The sequence below is a fragment of the Aquila chrysaetos genome, chromosome 2 (genome assembly GCF_900496995.4).
Source record: "Aquila chrysaetos chrysaetos chromosome 2, bAquChr1.4, whole genome shotgun sequence".
NCBI lineage: Eukaryota > Metazoa > Chordata > Aves > Accipitriformes > Accipitridae > Aquila > Aquila chrysaetos.
Genome location: NC_044005.1, coordinates 46,700,507 through 46,727,291, shown reverse-complemented (window position 1 = coordinate 46,727,291; position 26,785 = coordinate 46,700,507). Strand labels below are relative to the sequence as shown.

The following is a 26,785-nucleotide window of genomic DNA, read 5'->3' as shown; positions in this document are numbered from 1 at the left end:
GCGGAGACCGGCCAGGGCGGTGGGCCCGCAGCAGCTCCGGCTGCTGGGAGGCGGGGGGGGGGGGGGGGGGGGGGGGAACCAGCCGCCTGGCGGGAGAGCCTGCCGTTTTGTCGGCCTCGGGTTTTGGGTTGTTTAGGGGTTTTTTTAATCTTTTTTTTGGGGGGTGGTGTTCTTTAAATTGAGGGACTTACGGGCACGGCGTCCCACCAGTCGTGTTCCCCCCCCCCCCCCCGCCAGCATCCTCCCCAGCCCCGGGTAACCGGGGAGCCAGCGGTCCCCGCCGCGCTCCTTCCCTCCTTGTGCACAACCCGCACGGCGGTACCGGCACCCGAGTACCGGCACCGCGGCGGGAGGCAACGGGGCAGCCGCCGGTTCCCCGAGCAAAACCCTCCTGGAACTCTTTCTCCCCACCCGCCTTGCATCCCCTCCGCCTTAGCTGGCCGCGCTGAACTCCCGCTGCGGAGAAAGAGGACGGGTCTCTTTTCCCCGGCTCTCACCCACACCCACGGTATTTACCCGGTGTTTTCCCCGGTCCCGGTCCCGTTAGCCGGGCGCGGTGGGTTTAGCCGTTTGGGGAGAAGACGGAGACGCACCTACGGGTGCTGCAGTTGCTCTGCGAACCCCCGATCTAGCTATTATTAGCGGGTATCTCCCCTCAATCGTTAACCATTATTATTATTATTGCTATTAATTATCCTCGCGGATCCACGTGTCTCTTATTACAGCCCCCCGTCCCTAACCACAGCACAAGGGGCTCGCAACGAGCCCGGGCCGGGCCACCCGCCGTCCGACGCGGGGCTCCCACTCGAGTCAAGCCCGGAGCCCCGCTTGAAAAATAAATCAGAGTGGACCCCGGCGGTGTTTAATGGAGGGTGATAAACTCGCGTGGCTCTACCGGGCGCGGGGGGGGGGGGTTGTAACGTGTCATAACACGCTAAGCCGGCGCCCTGGGCTTTGCAACCTACAAAAAGAAGAGAGCCGGGTTAGCGGGGAGAGGATGGCAGGGCGGCCGGGAAGGCACCGGGGGCTCCCCCGAGCTCCCACTTCGCCCGTGGGCTCCGCCTTGGCCCCAGCAGGCCTCCGCGGGTGCGGAGCGGGCCTTGGTGCCGGCGTGGGGTTGTCCGTCCGCAGGGAAGGGGCAGGGGAAGAGAGGGAGAAAACCCCAGCCTAAGCCCGGGCCAGAACGAGAACGAAAGCAGCTTCCCCCCGCCACCCCCCCACGCCACTCCGCGGTCCGGCGGGGAAATACCCGGGGTGCGGGGGGGGGGGGACACGGGATCGACCCCTGCCCGGCCGGGCGCAGGGCAGCCGGGCTCTGCCTACGGTTCCCGGGTACGGGCTACCCGGCGAGGACTTAATGCCCTTTTCCCGGGAAGGGTGTCACCTGGGGAGGGGGGGGGAAAGCAGGTCTGTGGAGCTGGATGCGGGATGCGGGGACAGGGAGGGATGCGGGGACACCTTGGCTGGAGACAGGGAGGGATGGACGGCGCCTGAACGCGGCCCAGCGCGCAGGGGGAAGGCGCTTCTGCCTCCTTTTAAGTCTAGAAGATGGGGGGAAAGGGAAAGTAAAGAAAGTAAAGAGCCCCCAAAATGACGGCGAGAGCCTAGAGGTGGGATCGCCGGCCTGACCCGAGCCTCTCCCGGCTTCCCCGCTTCCCCAGTCCGCAGTCACGGCCCGTCCTAGGGGCTCCCTGGAGACCCCGGCACGGCCCTGTCGTTGTCCCTGCCCGGCGGGGTCACTCACGGTGGAGCGGCGCATCGAGTACGGGGACACGGCGGCCCCCCACGCCAGCCGGCGACGCGCTGAATCCAGGCCGGGGCAGCCCCAATTTGCCCGCCCAGAGATCACCGGGAGGGAGAGGAAGAGATTGCATTTCCACCTTCTCCAGAAAAAAAAAAAAAAAAAAAAAAAAAAAAATTATGGGTGTTTCATTTGTTTGGTTGCTGGCTTTTTTGTTGTTGGTGGTGGTTTTGGTGGGGTTTTTTTCGGGGCGGGGGGTGTTGTTTGGATTTTTTTTTCTTTCTTTTCCCTAATGGCCTCGATATAGCGGAAACCTCCCGAAGAAGCTTTTTAAAGCCACGCTCGGAAACGACTTGAGAAGCGACCCCGTTCCAGGCTGTCCCTGCCGAGCGCCAGCGCAAGGGAGTGTCTTAATTGCCGCTAATGACCCGCGGAGAGGATGCGAGTGGGTTATCTGCAGCCGGGCAGAAATCAATTAGGGAGCGGCAATTAGGGGAGAAAGTGAGAGACAGGAAAATGGGAGAGACCGTTACAGCGGAAAGTGAAGATTTCGGTGCAATTTTCCAGAAATTCTCCCTCTGGAAGAGGGTTCCCGTAGAGAATATTTTGCGCAGCCCGGCGGTCCGCTCGCTCTTTCTCTTTCTGTTTCTCTCCCCGTTTATTGCGGATTTCCCTGCATTGCTCAAGAACTGACTCTTCCCGGGAGCGCATCGGCCCCGCTCAGAAATTACGATTAAAATCACTGCGAAGCGGGACAGGGTGGGGTGGGGGGGGGGCGGGAAACGCGGCTTCCCGCGGGCATCGCGGGCTCCAGCCCCGGCTGGGAATAAAGGTATTGGGGGGGGGGGGGGGAGAAAGGGCACAGTGGCCCCCCCCAGCCCCGCCACCGCTCCGGGATGGGGCTGCGCTCCTCGGGCAAGGTCTCCTTGACCCCGGGAGGACTTGTCCGGCCAAGCAGCCGCCCCCCCCCACACACACAACCTTCCCACCCCCCCTCCCGCCCCCGGGAGGCCCTTTCCAGCCCCGGGCGTCTCTCTCCGGTTTCTCCCCCCGGTGCTTCCCCCCCCCCCCCCCCCCCCCCCGCCGCCGAAACGCCAAGGACTCACCGTAACAAGAGACCTGCAGAGCTCCGTTGTGACCGCTGCTCTCTTGCAGCTTGAGGTTGCTCTCCGGGGGGGTTTTGCAGGGGCCTCGCTGCATGTAGAGGTGCGGTGGTTGTTGCTGCTGCTGCTGCTGCGGAGGGTATTTGTTAAAGGAGGCCGGAGCCCCGGCAGAGCCGGGAGCCTGCACGCTGCCATCCAGGGACTGGCATTCCTGCTGGCTGTAGCGGCTCCGGCACTTAGTGCTGCTGTCACCAAAGCCTTGTCCTTTGCTGGCCAGGAAAGTAGGGCTGAACTTGTCACTTGCTTGAAATGCCCTAAAAGGCGAGGAGCCTTCTGTGCCCTGGGAGGCTGCGTTGTAGTAGGAATCCATGGCAGCCGGATCACAATAAGAAACACAAGTATCAGCATTCATTCCTAAAATTAAAAGGCCCGAGTGTCCTTAATGCGCTTGGAGGGGCACCAGGAACCTCTCTTTCTCTCTCCCTTTCGCATACACACACACACACACACACAGCTGGGCCAGGGAGCTCTAAGAGGATTCAGATGTTCTTGAAAGCTAACCAGATCTCCAAACCCCCTTAAGATCTCGCACAGTAAAAGGGGTCTTTTTCTTTCCCTCCCTCTCTCTCTCTCTCTCGCACACACACACTTGCCCTCCGTCTCTCCCTCCAAACTATCTACACTCTAAAGAAGCTCTTCTCCGCACTTTCCCCCCCCACACATAGGGGAAAGGAGAAAAAAAAAAAGAAAAAAAGAGAGGGAGAGAGACCTCTCCCCCAATTAATATGTAGATGATGACAGTGGAGGGGAGGGGGCCCAGGAAGGGGGGTGTGTGTATGTGTACGGGGGTGTGTGGAAGCAGAGGGGGGTGGAGGTCACATCTTTTGCCTTAAAAAACACAACCCCGAAAGGTATATTTTTTTTTACGATTAAAAAACCAGAAAAGCAAACGGATGACACGAATGCCGCGAAGGGATGGACGTGGGATCCGCGCAAGGCGGAAGCACCGGGGACGATTTCATGGTCGTGACACGCTCGGTTCGCTCCGGCCCTCCCCGCCGCTCACTGCCCCCGGCTGCGGGGACCCCCGCCTCCGCGGCCCCCTCCTCCGGATTCAAGGCAATACGGATTTTCCCCGCAGCTATATGCCTTTAAGCTCCCCCCTCCCCAAACCCCAAATTAACCCCTTCAGGGCCGGCAGCTCTCCCAGCGCTGCCGTGAGCCGTTCGCCTCCCCTGGCACGGCGGTACCGCGGTCGCCCAGCACCGCATCGCCAGGCAAGCTCTCGTTTTTTATTTACCTCTAAAACCCCTGCTCTCTCCAGGTGTAAAACAACTGGATCAAGAGCTGGAGGGCAGCAGGGAGGGGTTTTAACAGGGTCGCCAAGCACACAAAATTGGCCCCGGCTTCTGGGACTGCCGGAGGTGAACTTGGAAAGGGACAGAGGCTGGCAGGAGACCTTTTTGGTTTGAGGGGTCAATTGCAACCCAAAAAGGGCTCAAAAATAAATCAATACTCACCTTCCGTCGTCGTCCCCCCCCCCCGCCATTCAACCTGATTCCCCTCCTCCCCCGGTTAACTCCTGCTACCCCTTACACTTACTCTTACCCTGCCTTCCTCCCATTCCCACATCTGGTTTCTATTGCTCGCTTACCTTGAAGTTTTCAGTAATAAAGATATTACGCAAACTACATCCACAGTTCTTCAGTTAAAAAAAAAAAAAAAAGAAAAGAAAAAAGAAAGAAGGAAAGAAAAGGGAAAAAAAAAGGAGAAAAAAGAAAGGAAAGGGAAGAAAGGAAGGCCCTTAACCCCTTCGGGAGTGCGGGCCGCGGCGGAGCCGGCTGCGGGCGGGGAGCGGGGGCACAGGCGGCGGCTCTGGGCTCCCAGCGGGCTCCCCCCGGGGTCCGGCCCATGTGTCCTCCCTTCTGCCCCCGGCTTCCCCCCCCCCCCCCCATGCAGAGAGGGGGGAGACTCGTGGCTTTCATCTGTGCACGGGGGGGGGAAGCGGGATGCGGCTCGGGGGGGAGCGGGGCGGCAGGGCGGGTGTGCAGCCCCCGGGGCGACGGCTCCGGGGGTGGGGGGCCGTGGCTGCCGCCGCCCCCCCCCCCCCCCCCCCCCCCCCAGGGCTTTGCTCCAGGAGCAAGACCAGCACCGCCGTTTTCATTAGCTCGGATCTGACAAGAACAGCCACCCCCGCCCCTCGCCCCCCAGATGCAGAAGGGATTTCTAGCGAGGTCGTCGTTAAAAACAGCCAGAGACGGATTCATTTACTAGCTTTCAAACCATTTTGCGAGTCTCCCTCAGAGCAGCGCTGGGCTCGCTCAGCTTTCTGGTCCAAGAAAGCTTTCAGCGGATTTGCCTTCCTTATTCTCTTTATTACCTTGCTTTAATTCTTTCCTCGTCGTTTCTCTCTCCCCTCCCAAACTCCCCCCACCCCACCACAGCCCCCTCTCTCTCCCTTGTCCACGACTTAATAAAAAGCAAACCAACTCAGTGCATGAGAGTCGTTCTAAAAACCACTTCGGGGAGGTCAAGGGAGCCGAGGCGCTGCCGGTACCCGCGGCTTGGCGAGCGGATCCGCCGCAGGGCAGTACTGCCCTGCGGCGGATCCGCTCGCCAAGCCTCGGGTACCGGCAGCGCCCGGGCTCCCTCATCCCCGGCTCCGCCGCAGCGGAATCCCAGCCGCGCTCAAGGAGGAGAGTATTTGGGGGTGTGAGGGCGTTAAATACGGGTTTTTCAGCCCGTTACTTCCCCAGCGATTAATTTTGACGAACGAAGAAGCAGCCTGAAAGAAATGATGTGAGAGGGCAGTCCTCGATGCTGCGGCGTTATACGCGGCCTCGGGGTTTCTGTTCGGCAAAGTTAAAGAACCGCAAGAATAAAAACTAAAGGGAGGGATGCCGGGATCGGGCAGATGATTTTTTAAAATATATATATATAATTTTTTTTTTTTTTTAGAAGCGCTGCGGTGCAGGGGCTCGCAGAGGCACTCCAGCTTGGCCGAGCCGAAGGAGGGCTGCCCTGGGTCTGCCTCGGTCGGAGCGCTCCGCCAGCCCCTCCTTGCATTAAACTGTAACGAAAAGTCCATTAGTTCCCAATCAGGGCTAATCCGCAGCCCGCAGAAAGGACCGCAATAAAACCCTCTCTCTAATGGCCAATTTGTGTCCCTGGAAGCGGGAGGTTAATTCGGGAATCGTTACCGGGGGAAAGGGTGCTCGCAAATACCTGGCGATCTGGCGGGGTTGGGGGGGGGGGAATAACCGGGAAATCTCTTTTCTTGACGGTTTTCGTTTGGCTGGCTCGGGTTTTGCGTGAAGTCCTCTCAGCGAGTTTGACGGGGGATTCCCCCAGCCCCCGTTAGCTGGGAGCGAAGCCTTGCGAACACAAAAAGCAAAGGGAGAGCCTGCAGCCTCCCTCCCCGTTAAACGAGGCGATGGGGCTGCGGTGTGGCCGGGGCGGCCGTGTCCGTCCGACGGGTCCGGCCGTGGGGCTCTGCTCTCCCGGTCCCCCTCCCCTACCCCGCACCTCCACCGGGAGGGCTGCCGGCTGCGGGACGAGGGGAGCATCCCCGCCTGCGGGAAGCGTGGATAGGCAAGAGTAGGGGCAGAAAGGGACACGCAGCACTTGAAACCCGATCTCACCATTTTTTTCCTCCGAGTGACCCCAAACCTGCCCTGTCTCTGCACCAAATGCGTCCAAAAAGGGAAGGGCGAAAGAGCGGCCGAAAAGTCTGCGCTCCGCAGCAACCGGTTGCCAATTCCGTATGTATATGTGCTTTATATCGAGACCGTTTTCAGGCTGGGTTTGGAAGGGGTCACTCCCGAGGGTCCCTTCCCACCCAGGGCTGCGGGAGCCCAGGTGAGAGCTAAGGGGTCCCGCGTTTAGGGGCGGCGGCTCCCACCGGGCGAGTCACTGAATCGGGGGGAATCGCCCGGCTCTCCAGCTCCGGGCGATCCAGGTGTCCCCTCCCGGGGACACCCCAGGGAGAAGGGAGCAGCCCAGGGCAGCCCTGCCTGGCTTGTTTTCGAGGAGCCGTGTCCTTTCCACTGGGACAAGGAGCGGGCATCGCTCCCGGGTGAGGACCCGGTGCGAGGCGCAGGAGAGAGCGGGCGGATGCTGCAAGATCTCGATTTCTGCAAAAAAAAAAAAAAAAAAAAAAAAAAGTAGTCTTTATTCCCGTGCGATTTAAAGACTCGGGCTTGTGTCACTTCCCGGGAAAAGGCAGAGGTGCCCGCTGGTCCCCGCACACCGGGCGCGGCAGCGAGGGGCTGCGGGGAGCGGGCAACCGGGAGCGGGCGGCGGGGATGAGCCGGGCTCTCGCAGGGGGCCGAGGGGGGAGGAGGCAGGAATGCGCTTCTCCCCTTTCCCAGCCACCTCCGTGTCGTCCTCCCGTCCCCCGCCTCGCCCCCAAAGCCTCCACCGTCCTCCCGGGGCTCCGGCCGCTCGGGGCCGGCCCGGGACCGGCGCGGCTGCGGGGTGGCTGGAGGGAGGCACGGCGGGACTTCTTTGGGGTGTCGGGTCCAGCACCCCAGGTCCTCCCTGCGGGCGGTGGGAGAGTAAATAACCTCGGTTGAGGGAGTGGGGTCATTTCAGTGGGGAGGAGGGTGGAGAGAGAGGGGGATCTTTCACACCGTTCCCTCCCGGCTCTTTGGCAGAGCCCTGCTCCTGGAAACTGCCTCCAGGTTGTTTCCCCCTTGGCTTGCTTTGTGCGGTCACTTCAGAGCTGCGGGCTGCTTTTGTACCGGACCGAGATCTGAAGGCGACCTATTTATAAACACCGCTGCTAGGGGGGAGCAGAGGGGAAAAAAAGTGTTCGTGCTAATCTCCCCGAACGTTTTGGGTTTGGGTTTTGGTGGGGTGGGGATTTGTTTTGTTTTGTTTTGTTTTGTTTTGTTTTGTTTTGTTTTGTTTTGTTTTTCCAGCGGGACGAAGGTTGCATCTTTATTTCGGGAGTCCCGCCGGTACCTGCCGCCTCGCCCGGGCACCGGGCTGGGGCCTGAGCTGCGCCGGGGCGGACGGGGGCTTTGCCCTCCTGCCCTCGGCGTCTTCCCTCGGGGATAAATACCTATGCACTATATACGTATTGTCGATTGTTATTAAAACACGTTCCTCGTGTCACGAAGGGGCTTGCAGGGAACTGGAGCTGACCCGCTCCTCTGCTTCCCGGGGAGAGCGAAGGAGGAGGCTCTGAGTCGGGCCAGGCTGGCCGGGCTTGTGCGGGCAAAACTCTTCTCCCCACGTCCTCCGAGGTGTCTCGTCCCCCACTTCAAGCAAGACATCAAACTCTGCTCCCGGGCTCCGCTTCCCCTAGGCTCTCGCCCCGCAGCCCCGCTGCCCGCGGCTCCCCCCGGCCCCGCTCCGCAGCCCAGCCCGGCCCTCCCCGGGGTTTGTTCCATATGGATCCATAGGTGTGTGCACCGCCCTGCGTGTCCGTACAGCTCTGGGTTTTCTGGACCAAAAGCGGGCACCTGCTTGGTCCCTCGGACGCAGGGCTGCCCTCCGCTCCCCGGGTCCCCTCGGCACGGCGTGTGCTCAGACCCCCGGTGCCCGCTCGGGGAGGAGGGGGCGAAGCGGGGGCCCCTCGGCCCGCTCCCTGCGGGGCACCGGGGGGGGGGGGCAGAGCTGCCACGGCCTGGGGACCCCCCGCCTCCCGACGCCGGTGGGGCTCGGCGGACCGCTCCGGGCCGCAGGGGCTCCCTTCAGGCTTTCTAGCCAAGCTTTTTCTTTATTTTTATTTTTTTTTTTAATGAGGAAAAAAAAATTAATTTTGTTTTCTTTTCCAGGAAGTGCCGCGCTCGCTTCAAGCTGCAGGAGGCATTTATTCACCCGCTTCTGCATGCAGCCCCCCCCCGCCCCGAGGCCCCCGCGCCCTGCGCTGGTACCCGGGGTCCCCCCCCAAAGAAAACCATGGAAAATCACTGCTTTTGGCACCACGTTTGGGGGGTGGGGGGGCCCGTGACGCCACTACGTGAGAGCCAATGGGAAGGAGGAGCAGGGGCGGCCCCCCCCCCCAGCTCCGCTCCGCGCCCCGCCTCGGGTCCCACCGGCCGCGGGTGGGCAGCGCCGGGGGCGGCGGAGCGCATCCAGCCGGCACGGGTGTCCCGGCCCGGGGCTGCATCGGGCGGTCTGGGACAAGGCGGGGGGGCTCAGGCCGGCGGCCTCCCTCGGACCCCAGGCTGGGCTTAGGCGGTCGCGCCGAGCTGGGTTAAAGCCCTGCCGCTTCCAGGTCCCCCTGAACGTGATCTAGCGGGGCTGGGTGTGTGGGTGTCTTTATTTAATACGCCGTCCCAGGACTGAAATTTTTAGTGGCTATCTCTCAATTCCTTCCTGCGGGGAAAAATCCACTTGCTATTAATTTCCTCGATACGTGTGACCTCGCCAGACCTCGCTCTGAAGTCAGGGGCTGGTTTTTTTTTTTTTTTGCTTGAATCGGAAGCCCCGGCGCAGGGAAGGCAGAGCGGCTCGCAGGCTCTCCGGGCGGCACGGCGGGCTAGCGGCCGCGGTTGCCCCGCGGCTACCGCCGGGAGGGTGCAGGGCAGAGCCCGGGGATGCTGAGGGAGGCCGGGGCAGGGGAGCCCGAGGGATGCGGTACCGCTCTCTGGGTACCATCCGAGCCGTCCCGGGGCCTGTGCTACGGGCCCGGGAGGACCCACCGCCCCAAGCGCCCAGCGCCGGGCTCTGGTCCCGGGGACAGGACAAGGGCAGCCCCCGGCACCGGGGCTTTTTCGGGGGCCGGGCCGGCCATGCGCGGCGGGAGAGGCATTTCCCCGTGGGGTGCGCCGGCCTGGGAATGTCCTCTTTGCCCTGAACACGAAACAAAGAGGTTGGGGAGGAGGGGGCTCCGAGCCGAAGGCATTTCAGTGGCAGCTGGTGCACCTGTCAGCGCGGCGAGAGCGGCTCCCCCTGACCTTTACGAGCAGGGCAGAGCCGGGACAGCCTGCGGCGGCGGGGAGGGGGGGGGGGCAGGCGGAGAGGCCGAGCGAAGGGGAGTTCGCCCCCCGGCCCTTCACGCCCGGTGCTGAGAGCCGACCCCGCCACCCGGGCCCCCGGGGACTCCTGTGCCCCCAGCCCGGTGAAGGCACCTCCAGCATCCCTCGGTGAAGAGCAGCTGGTGCCTGCTGCCGAGAGGGGATGGAAAAAAGCTCCCAGGGAAGCGTGGGTATTTTTAATTTACAAACAGGAGACGCTCGAGGGAAGGCGAGCCCAGGCCTCGGAGGGGCGGCGGAAGATCCGCGCCCGTCTCCGCGCTCCGCGGTGCCCGGCTCGGCTCCCCCGAACCCTCGGGCCGCCGCGGCGGAGAAGCCGGCTCAGCCCCGTCCCCGTTACCGCCCGGCCGTTGAATTTCGTTTGTTCCTCTCCTTGCCTTACGCTCTGACAGATATTTGCACCCCGGGTCGTTTGTAAAAATTCCACCTTTCTCGTTGTAATCTCCAAGCAGTTCCCCCGAACCATCCCTAAACCAAACAAGAACAGAGCTGGTGAAATAAAGCCACTCCTGATCCGTTGCTAAGAATAATAACCGTTGCGATTTTTTTTTTTTTTCCTGATTATAATCGCGTCCCGATTATCACAGCAACATGTTAGGCTGTCAGTGCACCATGCACAAGCTTATTTTCAGTGTGATTTGGGCCAAAATCTACTGACCCGCCACGGTTAAAGCGCGGAGGGCAATGGCTGCAGCGTGCCTTTGAGCTCCTGGCCCGGGTGGGGAGCTCCGCGCTGCGCTCCCACGCGTGCCCCGGGGCCACGGCAGCGGCTTTGCCCCCATCCCGCTGCTCGGAGAGCCGGTTTCCAGGGCAGTGGCGCCAGAGAATCCCCCCCCCCCCCCCGCCATTTCTTCAGCAGGTTCATTCGGGGAGGGGTACAGGAAGGGGAACATGGGTTGGTTTGGGGTTTTTGGGGGGGGGGGGGGGAAGAGTTCAGGCAAACCGTGGAAAAATCCCTTCCAGATATGCCCCGAAAAGGGAGAGGAGCAGGACAAGGGGAATTTGCAAATAACGCGCTCGGCTTCTTCACCACGGCTTTTTCTCTCGGGACAACTCCGCAGCCTCACTCCCCCCCCCCCCGCCGCTCCGTTACTAGCGGCGGTGGGGGGGGGGCCGGGCTCGGCGGCCCCTCCGCGGACACCCACACGGCCCCGGTTCTCGGGCTGCCCGGCCCCGCCGGAGCTCCCCGACGGGCTCCGCTTCCCAGCGCTGCCGGGTCTGGCAGCCGCTGCGGCGGGATCTCCGAGCAGATGTGATTCCTAGCAGGGGCTCAATGCCGCCCTTCGAGTCTCCCGGACCATAGCTATGACCTTTTTTCTGTTACTCGTTTGCTTGTTTATTTTTTTAAGCCTTCCAGGAACGCTGCTTTTCCTTAATTTTGGGTTGGTTTTTTTTTTTTTTTGAGCTCCCACAAAAAATCTGATCAAGGCTGATTGTGTAAGAGCCGTGCTTAATTAAGGGGGAATCGGTTCACAGGGTTCGCAGATTCCCTCCACAGGATGGCCCAGGGCTGCTCTTTCTTATAGAAAGCATCCAAGAAATTTTGCGAGCTGAGGTGTTGCCTGGATGTACATCCCGTGAGGACGCCGCTTCTTTATTGTAAAGTCTCACACTGAGGGAAGCACCCTTGTTTTAAGGCAGAGAAACTGAGTCTCAAACAAGTGGTTGCCCAAACTCACACCAAGCCACAAAATCTGCTATCTACTGGGAGCTGGGAAAGAGCCCAGGAGTCCTGCTGGTCTCTGCCCCTCTTTCCAGTGAGCATCTCAGCATCGTCCCAGGCGAGCGGCTCAGCCAGCCCCCAGGTTTCAGGCGGGAGTGCCTTATCTACTGACAGACACAGGGACACAAGTAGCTGGGATTTCCCCACGTCCTGAGCTTCTTCAGCTTCCCCTGGAGCCAGCGGAAGCTGCAGCAGCTCAGACAGAAATCAGGCCGCTGTGATTCACACTATTGAGTCAGAAACCCTGGCGACGTGCACCCAGTCTCCAAATTGCATGGCCAACAATCTTGCCCAGCCACAGAGAGGGAGCTCTGCCCAGCAGCCATCCTCAGCTTTTAGGGGTCATCCACCCATCAAACCTTCTCATCAGGACACAACTGCAGCCAGGACACGAGACAAAGTCACCCAGAAAGTCCGAAAAGGAGAAGCGTCTGAACGACATCATTAGGAAACCCACTACTATCAAGGCAGGAGCAATGACTCAGTGTGACTTGTTATCTTTGGTGGCTTAAAGATCGGAAGGACAAAAAAGAGGGAGTAAACCCAACAGCAACAACAATAACAGCAACGAAACAAATGCAGAGCCTCCCCGGCCATTGCAGTCTGGGATGGAGACGGCCTGTGGCTGTGCTGATGCTGGGATGGGGCGGGAGGACAGTCAGACAGACCTTTCCCAAGTTAGAAATGACAGTCGGGTCAGCTGAGCCCCAGGGCCACCTGTGTCCTCCCTGCTGCTCAGATTTATAGAGTGTAACATTTTAATAAAAAACACACACACCTCTCCACTTTGGTGCATTAAGAGATTTCTAGCAAAACACAGTAATGTTGCTATAAATTTCCCTCCCAGCACCCTCACAAGTAATAACTCAAGCCCCAGCATTTTGTATTTAATGTTTATTTTGATGGCTGCATTCCAGAAAGAAAAGGGAAAAAGAGGCAAAACCTACTCAGCCACTCTCCCCATTGCTATTAGCCTGATGTTTTCAATAAAATTTAGTGCAAACTGGGAAACAAACACTTGGAAAAAGAAAGGAGGAAAACAAGCACACTTGGGCAAAATTCTCCTAGACATCTGCCAAGGCCTGGGTTCAAATCCTGGCTTAAATTACAGATGTCCTGCCATGGGTTCTCATTATGTCCTCCTCCCTTGGCATGTTTGCACAGCACCCCGGGGAGCCGTACCTGTGTTAAGCAAGGCTCAGTGGTGGGATGCTCCAAAGGATTGAGACATATGGAGGCTCGAGGTTGAAATAGCCAAGGCTGAAAGTTAAAGACTGAGGCTTCTTGGCCAAATAATGCAGGGCGGAATACTAGGAGTGCTGCCAGTCATGTTCGAAGTATGTGGCAGAGCTATTTAAAGCTTTCAGAGCACCTGCTTCTCTGTGAAGCCACCAGGCCTTCACGTGCACCAACGCTAAGCCCACACTTGCCACTGAAAAAGGATGAAACCATGCGGACAGATGGCTCTACACCCAGACGAGCCACGGGCATTTCCTAACCGGCGCGCACGCTCCGAGGAGTACTCCGGTGGGAGTAGCTTAAACCCTCATACAACGGTGAATATTTACCCAGATGCGATTTAAACTTCTGATTGCTTACCCAGAAGTAGCAACCCTTGAATTCGACTTGATTCAGTCATGGTTAACAAAAATGTGCTGAGAGCAGCAGCGCTACGTAATCAGGTTGCTAACTAATGAGAGATGTGTCCCAGGCTCGCAGTGAGCACGTGTGTGTGAGGTCTGCACGGGCTAAGCCTGGAGAACGGCACACCCAGGGCACGTGAAACCCATCTTTGTGCATCGCACCAGAAGAAGCCAATGGGCTTAAGGAGTAACCAGATTTAGATGTTGCAGAAGCGTGCCCTTTCCGCAAGACACACTTTGCCTTGCGTTCCCTGTCCAGTAGCCCAGGCACGTGCCGCTATGGCTGTGTCTCTGCCTTTATGTGTATTAATGCAGTCGTGGCTAGATCTGGATTTTCCAGGTTTCCTTCCCTCTGCAGATCGCTCTAGACCCCCAGCAGATTCAGAGACTGACCGTATTGCTACCGTGATGTTTCACTGAAACGTCAGTGCCTCCACACACCCGCATAGGACAAACTCCGCTGGTCCCTGAAGGCTCAACCAGCTCAACCAGTGCTGCCTTTTCCATGGGGTTTCTCTGGTCTCTGAATACTTATATATGGTATTCTCTTCTCCCCAGTTTTCAGCAGGGAACTCAGAAAGATTCACTGCCCTGGGTTAAGGGTGCTGAATCGTCACCAGCCAGTTCTGCTACGGTGGCACAGGGGTGATTTCAATCCCTTCTTGCGGTCAGGCCAAGCTTGCTCTTGAGTTCACATCCAACACTGAGGTTTCTATGGACAAAACTACTCTGTAGATTCAACCTCCACTGTGATGTTTGGCATATGACATTAGGTTCATTGGGCAAGTGGTAGCTAATAAATTAGCTATTATGGTCATAACTTCCATATCATCTCACACTAATTTTTATATTTTGACGTAAATGACAGATTTGCGAATAAGTGTTCACAGCACCTTACCAGGAATGGGTCCTGCTTCTCCTAAATGGGACTTTGTGCTGTCTGCGACTCTCTGAAATTTCCGTGCCGTCTGAGTGGACTTCTGCACTGCATCCTGTCATGTTAAGCAATCAAAGGCAAAAAACCCCAGAGGGCCAAAATATATTACTCATGCCCACAGCGTCTTCCAGCGGGCCTCTGTTTTTTTCAGTGGTGTGAAAGAAGCATCAAGACTTGGTCCTGAGCACACTGATCAGGCACTGAAGGTGTCACTGCCCGTAAAGGTCAATAAGGCTTTCTGATCTCCATTTTTGAGCTAACGTGATTATTTCTATTTGAATTAATCCTAGTCGCACACGTGTCACACGAGGTGGGCGTAAGGTGCGTGTGACCTCGTGCCTACTTTACTGGAAGCGATAGGCTCGCGGCGATGGTGACCTGCCCACCAGCAAGCTCTCTGCTTACAGGAGTGGAAACAGCTCTTAGCTCCTTGCCGGTGATTGTCAAAACCCTATTTGCAGCCAGAAGAGGGCTAGAAAACGTCAGATTGTTCCTTACTCCAAGCTGTTTGCTCCATTGACTTCACTGCTGAGGAGTGGTTTCAGCGAGGATAACACTCGTTTTACACCTAGAAGCTGGTCCTTTGCTTTCTTTTCACTCTTCTCTTGAACAGAAATTGAGCTGAGCAGCCTACAACTCTGTAGGGCAAGGCTGTTAAATATGCCGGCAAAACAGTATTAATCAAACATGTCTTTGCTATTAACTGGAGAACATCTGCTCAGTGAATGGTACTTGGGACTTTTGGACTCATTTTAAGAAAGGCATCAGTCTGTGACCCCGTGGGTCTGAAATATGAACCTGCTGTTTCTAGAGGGGTTAAGACACATCTTTTTACCTGTTCTGTATTTTCCCACCTTCCTTCCCAGCAGAATTCGCTGCAGCAGGCTTAGCGCATTGAATACCCAGGCTGGTTTTTTAGCTCGTAGAAATTGGCGTGGCTCTGATGACATCATGGTGATCCACACAAGGCATTTGACTCCTCGGTATTTGTCTCAATTTAAAAAAGGAGAAATCTAATGATGCTTAAAAAGGATAACGCTGTTCAGAAGGAGGGCTGCATGGGTTTGGGTTGGTTGTGTTCCAACAGTCAGAATCAGCAACACTCCCAGCCTGCCTGGACAAGAGGAGAGAGTCCAGGGGTGCGTCCATCTGATTTCTTTTTTTATACAACACACGGCACTGCAAAATATTGGAAGAGGTATAGTAGTTCCTCTTCAAGGCCTCAAGCAGCACGAAGGAAATATATTCACTAAAAACCTCAAATTGACCCGGTAGACTGATAGCCAGTTCCAAGAAATTCAGCATTTTATTCTGTATTATTATTTTTTTTTTTTACTAGGTTAATATTCTTTTTATAAGGAGAATGGGAATAACAGTTCACTCTGGATGACCGGCGTGATTTACTTCAACTACATCAGCACTTCCAGCTCATATTCGAGGCAGCTCTTGGGTGATATTTCCGGGAGGGCAATGGAGTTGCGTGATGCCATTTAAACAAAACAGAAAGCAGAAATATGATTTTTTTAGATTTCTTGAGGGACGAGAAGAGATTTGTTTTAAAAACCTTTAGTCGCCCTAAATCCATAAATTTATTTTACCTCGGGACAAGCAGCAAAGATGAGATCACTGAACTGCGCGGATGAACAGAGACCTCACAGATACCGCGGAAACAAAAGTCAGGTTACTTCCACGGTCGAGGACGAAATGAAACTCTATCCGTTGCCTCGTGTCCAGCTCCCCCCCCCCCAGGGACACCATTTTTTTGTTACCCTGGGTGCAAGCCTGGCCTGGCTTTGGCAACTGCCTAGGGAACCCTCCATGAGAGGCAGCGGGGACAATTTGGTGGTGTCCTCTTGGACGCTTGGCCCTGACCTCTGTTTCAGACCTGCACATGACAGGCTGCCAGGCACAATCTTGGTTTGTGAACAGAAGCTAGCCTGAGTTTGCTAAGTTGATCCTTTTAGACTGTCCTGCTTTGAAATCCCTGAATAACTGTAGCAGCAAAAGAAAAAAATGGTGTGGTTTTGACTGGGACTGCAAGATTGTGTCCCTGTCCTTTGAGTTGCAAATACGGTCATGGGGAACTGAATTTATGTGGAAATTAAATTAATCCACTGGAGAAAACAAACCTCCAGTAAAGCTCAATGCAACGAAGTTGCTATCCAGGTCTGCTGAGGATACACCTCTTGTGTTAATCTCCTTACAGAGCCAGAGGCCAATTCAAGGTCTTTGTACTGATTTTTAAAACTCTTGAGAGATCCCTTTGTACGAAGGGCCACATACAGCAGTGCGGCCTCCCTACAGCAGTGGCTGCTCACGGTATTAAACCAGTGACCTGCAAAGAGATATCTGAGCCGAAGGGTGCAAGAACACGCAACAGTTCTTGCGAGTGTTCGGAAAACTCATTTCTCCAGCCCATGTTTCCAGAAAAAAGTACACATGCACGTATGTGCAACTAGTACAGGCACGTGGACTTTAAAGTTTGTTTTTCTACCTGCTAAAAAGAGAAATATATATATTTTTTGGAGCTGTCCAGGAAACGTATGTCCAGGTCTGTGAGGGAAGTTGAGTTTTGGGAACTGTCTCCTTCTCTTAGTCGTGTGAAACTCCAGCATTTCAAACATTTGGGTGGACGTGTTTCCAAAGGGAAATCTTCTCCATAACCTCCTGAGACTGCATTATGTTGGCTCATACAATCTAGATAGTAACTTGTCCTAATTTCTGTGTGCCTGGGCCCAATCTGGCCTGCGCCAGTTTTGCTGTTCAGCTCCTTGGCAGCAGGATTAGGCTTTCTGTTTGTGTTACTTTTTTATCTGTGATTTAGTTTTTCTGCCAAGGCCTTTAACCATTGATGTCAACTGATGATAGGGAAGGCGAGGGGAGAGGGAGAGACGACTTTTACTTGAAATACTATATATTGAGCATTTAAGCATCTTACCAGTTGTGTACAAAACTCACAGTCCTTTACGCAGATGCCTACCTTCCCAGATTAGAATAATTTGGCAAAGTTACTCTGTACTTCACCTTTGCACAACAGCTCTTAAAGATATTTGTACATCTTCAGGCCTTCGAGTATTATGTAAATCGTTTAAGAGCCAAGAACAGGAATACGCCCATGGGTTGTTCTCCAAAAATTGGGTAAAGAATAGTCTAAAGTTAAAGTTAACTTTCTTTCCTCTCTCTTTCTCTCTCTCTCTCTGTGCCTCATATGGGCCATAAACCAATATCCTCTATTCTCCAGAAGCAGCAGGAGCAGTGGCTAGTAGCATAAACACGCAGATATTAAAATTTGAGCTCATTCAACCATAATTGACCAAAAAGAAAATGAAGTGAAAACAAAAAGCTTAGTTACACAGCTAAGAAACAAATAATGACTTTTCCGAACACATAAGGGTACCTTTCTCCCTCTCTGATTAGAAATCCTCAGGAGATTCGGGTTTCAAGTGGGGTTAAAAGCTTTATGATTTGTTTAGCCAACGCACGTAAACCCAAAGGCTATTTTTGACCGGGAGCGTATCCTTGGCGCAGGGAGCGTTCCCAAACAGACAGTGACACTGTCCCCTCTGTGCTGCTGCCCAGCTGGTACATGAACATCCTTTCTGGCTGGAAAAGCAGCTTGGGAATAGCAGTCGTGGGAGCGGGGTTTCTGCCCGGCATGGGCGAAGATGAGGACGGCCAAGGGCTCTGGCAGTCCCTGGGAGGACACCGTGCCGGGGCCGGGGCCGCTGAGCTCCCCCCCAGCTCCGCAGGGCAGAAAAAGAAAGACCAAGTGCCTGAGGGTCGCCGCTGGCTCCCGGTCCTGAGCGGGAAAACCTCATGGCCGGTACTGGGCTGGAGCCTTAATGCAGCCCAGCTCCCCAAACCTTTGACAGACAGATGATCTTATAAAAAAAAAAAATCAAAGGACAAACCCAATTTTCTCTAACAAAGTAACAGACTTACAGGCACAGGAATTTCTTGTGGGTTTGGATCATTGCTGCGAGATATTACTGCGAAAGTATCCTCGCTATGTCCCTTCTCCGGCACGTACGGTTAGACAGAACTGCTCCCAGTTGCCCAGACTGGGCTCTCAGTTACACAGAGGTAAAGCTAGGGCAAATCCACAAGACTCCAAGAATAAACAATATGAAGTCTGGGACTGAAAGAGAAGATTCAGGGAACTATAGGCGGAGTACTCTGATATCAGTCATGGATTAAATAGTGCAACAGTCAGGGTAAACAGCCTGGACAAAAGTCTTTTGCCAATACATGGCCTCACAGGAACGGGTCTCGTAGGAGGAACTGCTTGTCTTTTTCAAACAGGAATACAGCCTGCTTGGTAAAGTCAACTTACATTAAATCTGCCTACTCGTATTTCTTGACGATGCCTGTCTTAATACTGCCAGATTAAAAACTTGTAGTATGTGGAATTAAGATGGAACATTTTAAAGTAAAAGCAAATTTGTTCATAGATGTTAATGGCAATACTACCAGTGTGACGACCAGTAGTAACGCTCCGTATTTCTGGGAGCAGAGGTTGTACAACGCTTGGTAAGGCTGCTACTCAAAAGTTGCACCCAGTTCTGCTCTCGTCTGGCTGCGCAAGCGCTGGAGGAAGTTGAAAAGGTTTTTGTCAAGGCAAGCAAATAAATCTCATAGCGGGAGGCTGTGTAGAGCAGAATCCCATCACCTTATGGGAGAGAAAAGGTTGGGAGATCACTGGTTGTGCACACTCGCAAACACAAGTGTCTCCGTACACGGGGCTTTGCCATTCTGCAAGTGAAAATGCATCGTAAGATGCAATGGCTGGATGCTGGAATCGAACAAGTTCATCCCTGGAGCAAGGTATCATTTCACTGCCACCCAAGTCACCTCTGCAGGTCCCGGGGGCAGAGGGGCTTCCAGGCAATTGGAAGCTTTAAGCTCGGGCAGCGTTCAGAAAGACATGCTATAACCCAACTTTGGGGAAAAAACCTATTATTGCCTGGGTAATACAGGAAGCAAACAAGATGATCGCAGCAGTCCCCTCTGGTCTGGGAGCATGGGAATGAAGGAGTGGAGGCGCTTTGCTTTTGCAGTGGCATGTGGTGATACGCAAGCTCCTTGGTCATTTAAGCATTTTGGGGTCTTTATTTTATAGGCAGGGATAATGTCTAAATACACATTATTTTTTTAACACCACCACCCCCTCTTGTGCTTTGTAGAGTCCCAAGCTACAGTTGCAGAGCTGTGGTCAGGATAAAAGCCGACAGACCAACCATAAATCAGCCAGAACCGAGTTCCTTAACCTTTCATATTAACCTCTTGCATTGACTTGAGTTAGGTGCTACGCTCTGCTGCTATAAATCATCCCGCAGTGAATTTATGAGCTTCAGCACAATAAAGGGGTTTTTCTTTATCCCCCCCCCCCCCCACCCCTTTCTCTTAGTGCATTTTAGAAATTGCGCAGGAAAGGCCTAATGACTGGGATCTGTGAATATTGCTAACTCTCCTTCCCTACCAAAGGGATCTGGCAGGAAGATGTGGGGGTTGGGAGTGGGGGGAGAGAAACTCTTAATTTCACTTACTGGTGACGCGATCAGGAAAGCCTGTTCTAAAAAACCCAAGAAACCATTAGCTGCCCCTTGGACTAGGGAAAAAAAAAAAAAAAAGCTAGTAATGAAACCCATTTGGGGGTTAAAATAGCAATCTATTCACTGGGATGCAGTCATCACCCTGCTTCTCCCTCTCCCCAAAGCACTCGGTGCACAGGGATGGTGGGTTGCTTTGCCCCGTGGACCCCGAGAGCTTCGCTCTGGCACCCCTGCACGTTCTCCAGGGGCAGAAACTCTTTACTGGTCCCAGCCCCCTCTACGCTCCCGAAATGCGCGTGCAGGAGCAAACCCGTGGCAGCACGAGGAGATCCCCCCTTAGAAAAATCACCTTCCCTTCTGCATTTAGTCAGCCAGGCTGCGGCACTGAAATGAGGGTGGCATTCGGGGACAGGACCCGGGGCTGGCACCGCTGAAGGAGGGCACACGGATGGGGATCGCTCTGCAATTTCCCGGTGCTACCGGGAGGGAGGAGATAGTTTTGCACGGACAGCACGGATGCCTTTCGGTGCGAGTGGGAGCCTGCCAAATCCTTCCTTCCTGCCGTTACTCTGCAATGCTCCGGTTTGCTGTCTGCTGCCCTCCGTCCCAGAGCTGGCTGCATTTCTGTGTTATTCAGAGGTTTGGAAGTATTTTGAGATATTTATACAGTGATAAAGTATGTGACTCACATCTGCGTCCTGGCATCTTTCAGCCTGTCTATCTGCAGTATTTCCACGGTGCTGGCGGCTGCAGCATCTGACCTGAGAGCTAAGGAGTTCGGCGTCGCTACCGCCGAGTTCGCTTCTACCTCTCGCTCTGACGCTGCAAGGCAGTTAGTGCCGATGAACATCACGTCGCAGGGATGCCTGAGACCTGCATATTTTTGTGTTGGTTTTCTTTTCTTTTTTTTTTTTTTTTTTTTAACAACGTGCAAAAGCAGGCTCTCTCACCCCGTGGCCGAAGGCAACACATTACGCCCGGCCGAAACTTTTAGGGGCTTCCGCGCCCCGCTATTTTGATGCTTGATGTGGGAGCTGCTCTCCCACGCAGGAATATTGTTGGGGCTGGGAGGACTGGAGGCACAGCCTCATCGTTTCCGAACCAGCACCGCTGGGCCCCACATCATCAGGTGATGGGCATCAGAGGTATCTCAGCTAACTCTGACACAGCTACCTCAGGAGCGAAGCGTTGCCATCAGCACGGCTCGCTGCCTTCCTGGAGTATCTGCTTTTCTGCGGTCCTGTCAAAAATCAGCAGCCTTCTGTCCTACCTGTGGGACACTGTTTCAGTGGCTCTTTCAAAGATAAAAAGGCCCCTTCAGTTAAACATAACTGCTTAGCTCCAGAAAGCCTTCGCTTGTTCCCGGGGGAGGTGGTTTTATTCCGTTATTTCTATTTATTAGTACAGCTGGCGTTCCCTAAAACCAGAGTGACTTTGCTGAGGTGCAGGGAGCCGGCCGGGTTCTCCTGCCTGGGGACTGGTGGGGAGCAGTGGCTGCTCCCCAGAACTGAGGACGGTTTGGGGGATCAGTGTGGTGCTCCCTACGGAGAGACGCAATCCCGAGGGCTCCGTTCTCCCGCCCGGGAGAGCAGGGCAGCTGTTCCACGGCTAACCGAGCGAGCGAGGCAGCGTTAGGGAGCAAAGTAAATACCCTGCAAGAACAAAATTTAAAAGGGCAGGTTTCCTGATTACCTGCAAGGCAGGGGCGAGGATCTGCATATTTTTGTGTTGGTTTTCTTTTCTTTTTTTTTTTTTTTTTTTTTTTTTTTTTAACAACGTGCCAAGCAAACCAAAGTGGGTTTGGCCAAAAGTTTTTCTCGTGCTTTCTGTTTCTCCTTCCCTTGCCCTTGCTCCTGTGGTTGTGGGGCTGCCCGTGAGCTTGCTGCTTCTCACCTACCCCAGATTTCCCCGGCGCGGCGTGTGCCCTCTCGTCTCTTACCGGGACACAGAGCGCGGCCAAACCGTGCCCTGGTCCCTCAGCCCACCTGGGCTCCTACGCCTTCGCGGGGCTTCACGGGCTTTGGTGGGCCCTGGCGAACCCGGCGGGTGGGGGAGAGACCACAGCTTGGGAGAGTGAAGAAATACTCCCATTCCCAGTCTCCGTTTATATTATCCATCCGCCATCCCGAGGGATAACGGGGTGCCCATCGCGCCCGGCTGGGATGCTGCGGGTGGGAGAAGGCTGGGCTGCCCTCCCCAGCCCGCCCAGCTGGGCAGCCTCTGCTCGGGTCCCCGCGCACCCCACCATGGGGGGGCACCCCCCCGCCTCCCTGCCCTGGCGATGGGGGAAACGGCACCCCCCCAAAAAAAAATAAAGGGAAAACAACCAAAGGCCGGACCCCGCCGGCCGGATCATTCGCGGGGATATTTCTAGTTGCCCGTTTGTTTACCTCATAGAAAAGTTAATTGGCTCCTTTTGATCTTACAGTGAAAACCACAAAGGAAATTTTGTTAGAGTAGGAGCAAACCGAAGCCTGTGAGTTCCTCTGCTCGCTCTAGATATTCATTAAAACAATTCTGTTTGAGTCTTAATTTAAAGAAAACATTAATTTTTTTCCCCTCGCTTATTATTAAGAGCCCACTACGTCCCTAGGCTAAAGCGCTCGCTCCACAAATAACCTTCCCGACAGCTGCCAGCTTGGTGCAGTTTATAACCTGCCTTTAGAATATATATATATATATGTGTGTGTGCATGTGCATGTGTGTACAGAAAGAGCTGTGTTTATAGTGGTGTCGTCTTTAAAAATTGCCAAATAGGCAATTCAAGATTATTAGAAAGCTTAATGGGCTAAAGGAAAATCATGATAAGTTTAGAGAATGTTACTTCATTTTTTAAAATATGAGTTTTCCCAGTGTGCTGAAATTAAAACAATTTTTAATTCCAAGTTTGAGGCAATTAAGCTGAAGACGTGACAAGAAAATATTTCTTTTTTGAGGTTGATTTAATTAGCAGAGCTATATTAGGAAAGCAAGTAATGCAATCTATTTATGGACAGATGTATCTCTACATAATAATAGACAATAAAAATAAGTTAAAGAGAATCACAAGGCAAAAATAGCTGACGCTTTTTCTCAAGTCTCTTCTAGTAATTTCTTGGGGGCAGTAGACAGCAGATCTCTGCTGCTTGCATTACTTTTGTTTCAAACAAAATGATTCCCTCCTCCTTTTTATGAAATCTCTGTCTATTTTTATGAAGACAGTCAAGGGCAAAATCAAGTCACCCGGCAGCCACCCCCCCCCCCCCCCATCCACACATTTAAAACTATATCGTAGAGCAGCAAAATGGGTTTAGTGAAAATACGGCTTGTGACAAATGATGACACAAAACAAACAAACAAGTAAGATCTGACCCCATGCTCGGAGGAAAAAAAAAAACCCGCACGTTTAAACCAGATAAAAATCTGAAGGGACAAACTCAGAGGAAGTTTGCGTGCCGAACGCACAAGCCCTGACGGTAAAACAGTACAGCTCGAAGGCAGGGAATTAATGGAGTGGGTTCCTGAAGGATTTTCTTCTTCTCGCTGTAAAACTGAGCTATACCTGCTGCCCATCGATCTGTCTATGCATATACGTACGTGGGGACGGAGCGACGCGTATTTGCAGCTCTTTGTACAGATGTTACTGTACAAAGGCTCACTCTTGTTAGAGGAGAAATACTCTGAAGACAAAAGATAAATCACCGCGTAGCAAAGCCATCGCTGTGTGATTATCAGAGCAGAATAAAGCAGGGAGTCATTCTGGAACGGGAACGAACGCGCTGTGCGTAATTACAACATCATGGTCAAGACATTTTGTTTTCATTTTAAAAGGCTACACAATTATTAGCCAAAATGTGACAAGTAAGCACAGCATAAATACGTAACATATTCGAGAGAGTTTTACAGCTTTCTTGTTATGTTTTTCAGTGGTAATTTTTGAATCAACAAATGGGACGTATCAGCTGTTCAAAAACAAATTGCAATATTTCTCCCCCTTGTTGTTTTAACATGCATGTGTAAGAAATATGATGCTGTCAAAATATAGTTTTAAATAGTTAAACCAATAAAAGTGGAGCTAAGTTTGAAATTTTTTTGTAGCAGAAACAGACTCTTTAGAAAACATCCTGGAAGATGTTACAGTTCTTGTAAGAATTTTTATGCTGTGTTTGGCATTTCCAGTCGTCTTTTCCCAACCATGAATATTTCTCTTTTTCAGTCAGTATAAAGATACTCACAAACTATTATGTCAAGTAAAATAAAGACAATGAAATATTTTTGACTGGCAAAACGGGAAGGTATTGTTCCATTTTTTTAGCAAAGAAATCATAATAAGAATGCATAAATGTGAATGCTGTCTAATAAGAAACAAAGTCTACTTGACTCTTACTCTGTTTAAAATGAAAGGCAAATAAAACCAGTTGGAGCTCTTCAGATTTATCCTCTCCAGAATACTATTCTAAACAGCATAGTTTTTCCCATTTTCCCCAGCAGAGGCGAGTTGGTAGAGTTATTGAGAAATAAAATTTTTTTCTGTAACAGCAGAAGAAACAAGGAAAATAAAAATTTCTGCAGGTTGATGACTAAAATGAGATAATTCTTAAGAGGGAGGGAGAGAGGGAATGAGAGAGTGTTGAAAAGCACAATCAGGCAGCAAAATGCAAGTGTCTCTCTTGCCAAACCCAGCTCAGCGTTAAAGCAAATAAGTTACTCAGCAAAGAAAGAAAAGTTCGGACCCTACCTTTGTCAGCTGAAAAGTAATGGGGAACGTCTTCCAAAAGTGGGACTGACCTGCACTGCCTATACGGTACGCCTTACCTTAAAATCTATACATTTCTAACCAAAACAGCTTGGAGCAATTCACATAAAACAGACCCAAATGTTGCCCATTCCATGTAAAAGATCAGGTTTCTGTCTCAGCTCAGCCTGTGATATCAGACTTGGTCTTTTTTTTTTTTTTTTTTTTTTTTTTTTTTAAAATATGTATTCTTATGTTTCCAATCCTCCGACACACTTTTTTCATCTCGGTAAAGTTCTCTTTTTGGGAAAGGGTGTGTGGGAAGGATTTCCAACTTGTCAGGGCTCTCTCTTTTCAGTACAATTAAGCTTTCACTTGATCATTTTGAAGGCCGGAATGATTTGCTGTGGTCACCGGCTCTTTATTATTAATATTGTTGCAGATACATAAAGTTTACTGCAAGCTGTAAATATGTCAGGTTTTGCCATGGGGTTTACTAATAAAGAACTCTTAGAGGGGGATTATTGATGGGAAAGATAATCTTTTCAATAAGGGTTCCTGCTTTTTTTGTTTCCCCAGGCGAGCGTGGTGCCGGGGCACTCCCCGCCGGCGGACGCGCCGAATCTCCGCGCGTTTCGGTGCGGGCGGCGCGGGGGATACCGGGCAGGGCACTTCTGCTCCTGCCTTCCTCCCCGCCCGACGAGGTTCTGTCTTTCAGCAGGATTTTAAATGCCCCTATTAGTTTTATTAATACCTTTGGTGCTACGTTTTTGTTTTTGAAACGGGTTTGTGACCATAAGGAATTGATTGATTGTCAAGTGACACTTCCAAGTTATTTCTGTAGGTGTCACCTTGGGTTAGTGCAGCGGTATTAAACAAAGCAAATACTTTTGTTTCTTTCGAGTTCTGGCCACATAATTTGGCTAATTAGTTCTTTTCTTAAACCCAAAAAAAAGAAAAAAGAGGCAAATATGTTTGAATTTCTTTTCTGCCAGCATTTCTCTTTCTTCTTTTGAAACATCCTATTATTAAATATGTATATATTTGGTCAAGTCACAATAAGTGTCCGATCAATCATTCTTAACTCACTTTGGTATTCACTGTAATAACAATAAACAATTTGGGGCTCATCTGGTGTTAATGTGGCTGTCATACGGCTGCCCAGAAAACTTCTATGCACATTTACTCTTAATTAAATGCATCATTATGAATTGTGAAAAGAGAGAAGAGAAGAGAAGAGAAGAGAAGAGAAGAGAAGAGAAGAGAAGAGAAGAGAAGAGAAGAGAAGAGAAGAGAAGGACATGTGGAACCCCGTCTGGTCAGAAGTGCTTTTCTAGTTGGCTTACACAGTATTGGGAAGGAGGGGAAATTAATGGTGAAATAAGGCTGTATTGCTTCAGCAGTTGCTTCAAATCCAAAGCTTAAATTTTACTGTCATCTAAAGAAAATCTAACCAGCACAAGAGTCTCTAGATTCTGCAAGCCCATGTTTGAAGACTTCTCCATGCTCACATAAAATAACGTTGGACGCTACGAGACAAGGACAGGGGCGCTTTTGTTCCACACGCTTCCCCTGCTTGCATGCAGTCGATTTGTTGAGAGGTGGGGAAATTTTAAAACTCACCGGGCAGGTGGAAACCAGTCGTCTTTTCCCAAGAATGAGGGACAGGCTAGCAAATCGGCTGCTTTAGGGTAGCAAGGGCTTTAGGGTCCTACATGGGTGCGTAGAGGGCCCCGTGCGTGGTGAGCGGGGAGGGCTGGGGGACAGCAGGAGCCCCAGTTCTCTGCTGGTGGGACAGGAGGGGATGGGAAGGGACGGGGTGGGTGGGGGGGGACCCTGCGGTCCCTTTTGCTGCCTCTCTCCCCCAGCGGTCTGCGTCTTCTCCTTTGCGGGGGACTCGCGGTGCCGGCGTGCGTGAGGTCGTGACGGGGAGAGGCTGCGGCTGATGGCCGGGTAGGTGGCACGGATGAAGCGTTTTTCTCGGGGACGGGCAGGGTGCCCCGGCACGCTGGGGCCAGGCAGGGAGCTTGGGACCCTTAGCACCCCAATATGCATCCAGGCACCAGACAGGAGAGCCCCTGGGGCATTTCGGCTTATCGAAACAACTCTGCACGTAACTCCGTACACCTTCATCGTCCCTCAAATTACGGCCAAACACGCAGAGACCCCTTGCTCCTCTCCGTGGCTCCTTGGCCTGATGCTGCCTGTGGCCAGAAGATGCAGAAGAGGGGACGCGGCCCCAGCAGGATGCTCGGGGGGCTTTAGCCATGGGCGAGTGGCCGTTCGCCACCCCCAGGCATCCCCATTGGAGCCAGGAGGAGCGGGGTCAGCGTGGCTGCGGGAGCGAGCGGGAGACGTGCCGGAGCTCGCCGAGAGGGAGGAATGG

The 26,785-nt window shown here is 53.2% G+C and overlaps 1 protein-coding gene across 3 annotated transcripts in view; it reads right to left on the bottom strand.

Moving 5' to 3' along the window:
* The window catches only part of ALX4 (ALX homeobox 4), a 61,414-nt gene extending 36,831 nt beyond the window's left edge, over nt 1–24,583 (bottom strand). For 2 of the 3 annotated variants that reach the window (XM_030006938.1, XM_030006949.1), the window contains exons 1-2: nt 24,403–24,583; nt 2,848–3,258 (exon numbers count right to left, since the gene is read on the bottom strand). In XM_030006938.1, the coding sequence (XP_029862798.1) occupies nt 2,848–3,256 (409 nt within the window). In that variant the 5' untranslated portion in view covers nt 3,257–3,258; nt 24,403–24,583. Of the gene's footprint in view, nt 1–2,847; nt 3,611–24,402 lie in introns of those variants that run through there. The other variant, XM_030006942.1, reaches the window with a different exon arrangement.
* Between the last annotated feature and the right edge of the window lie 2,202 nt (nt 24,584–26,785).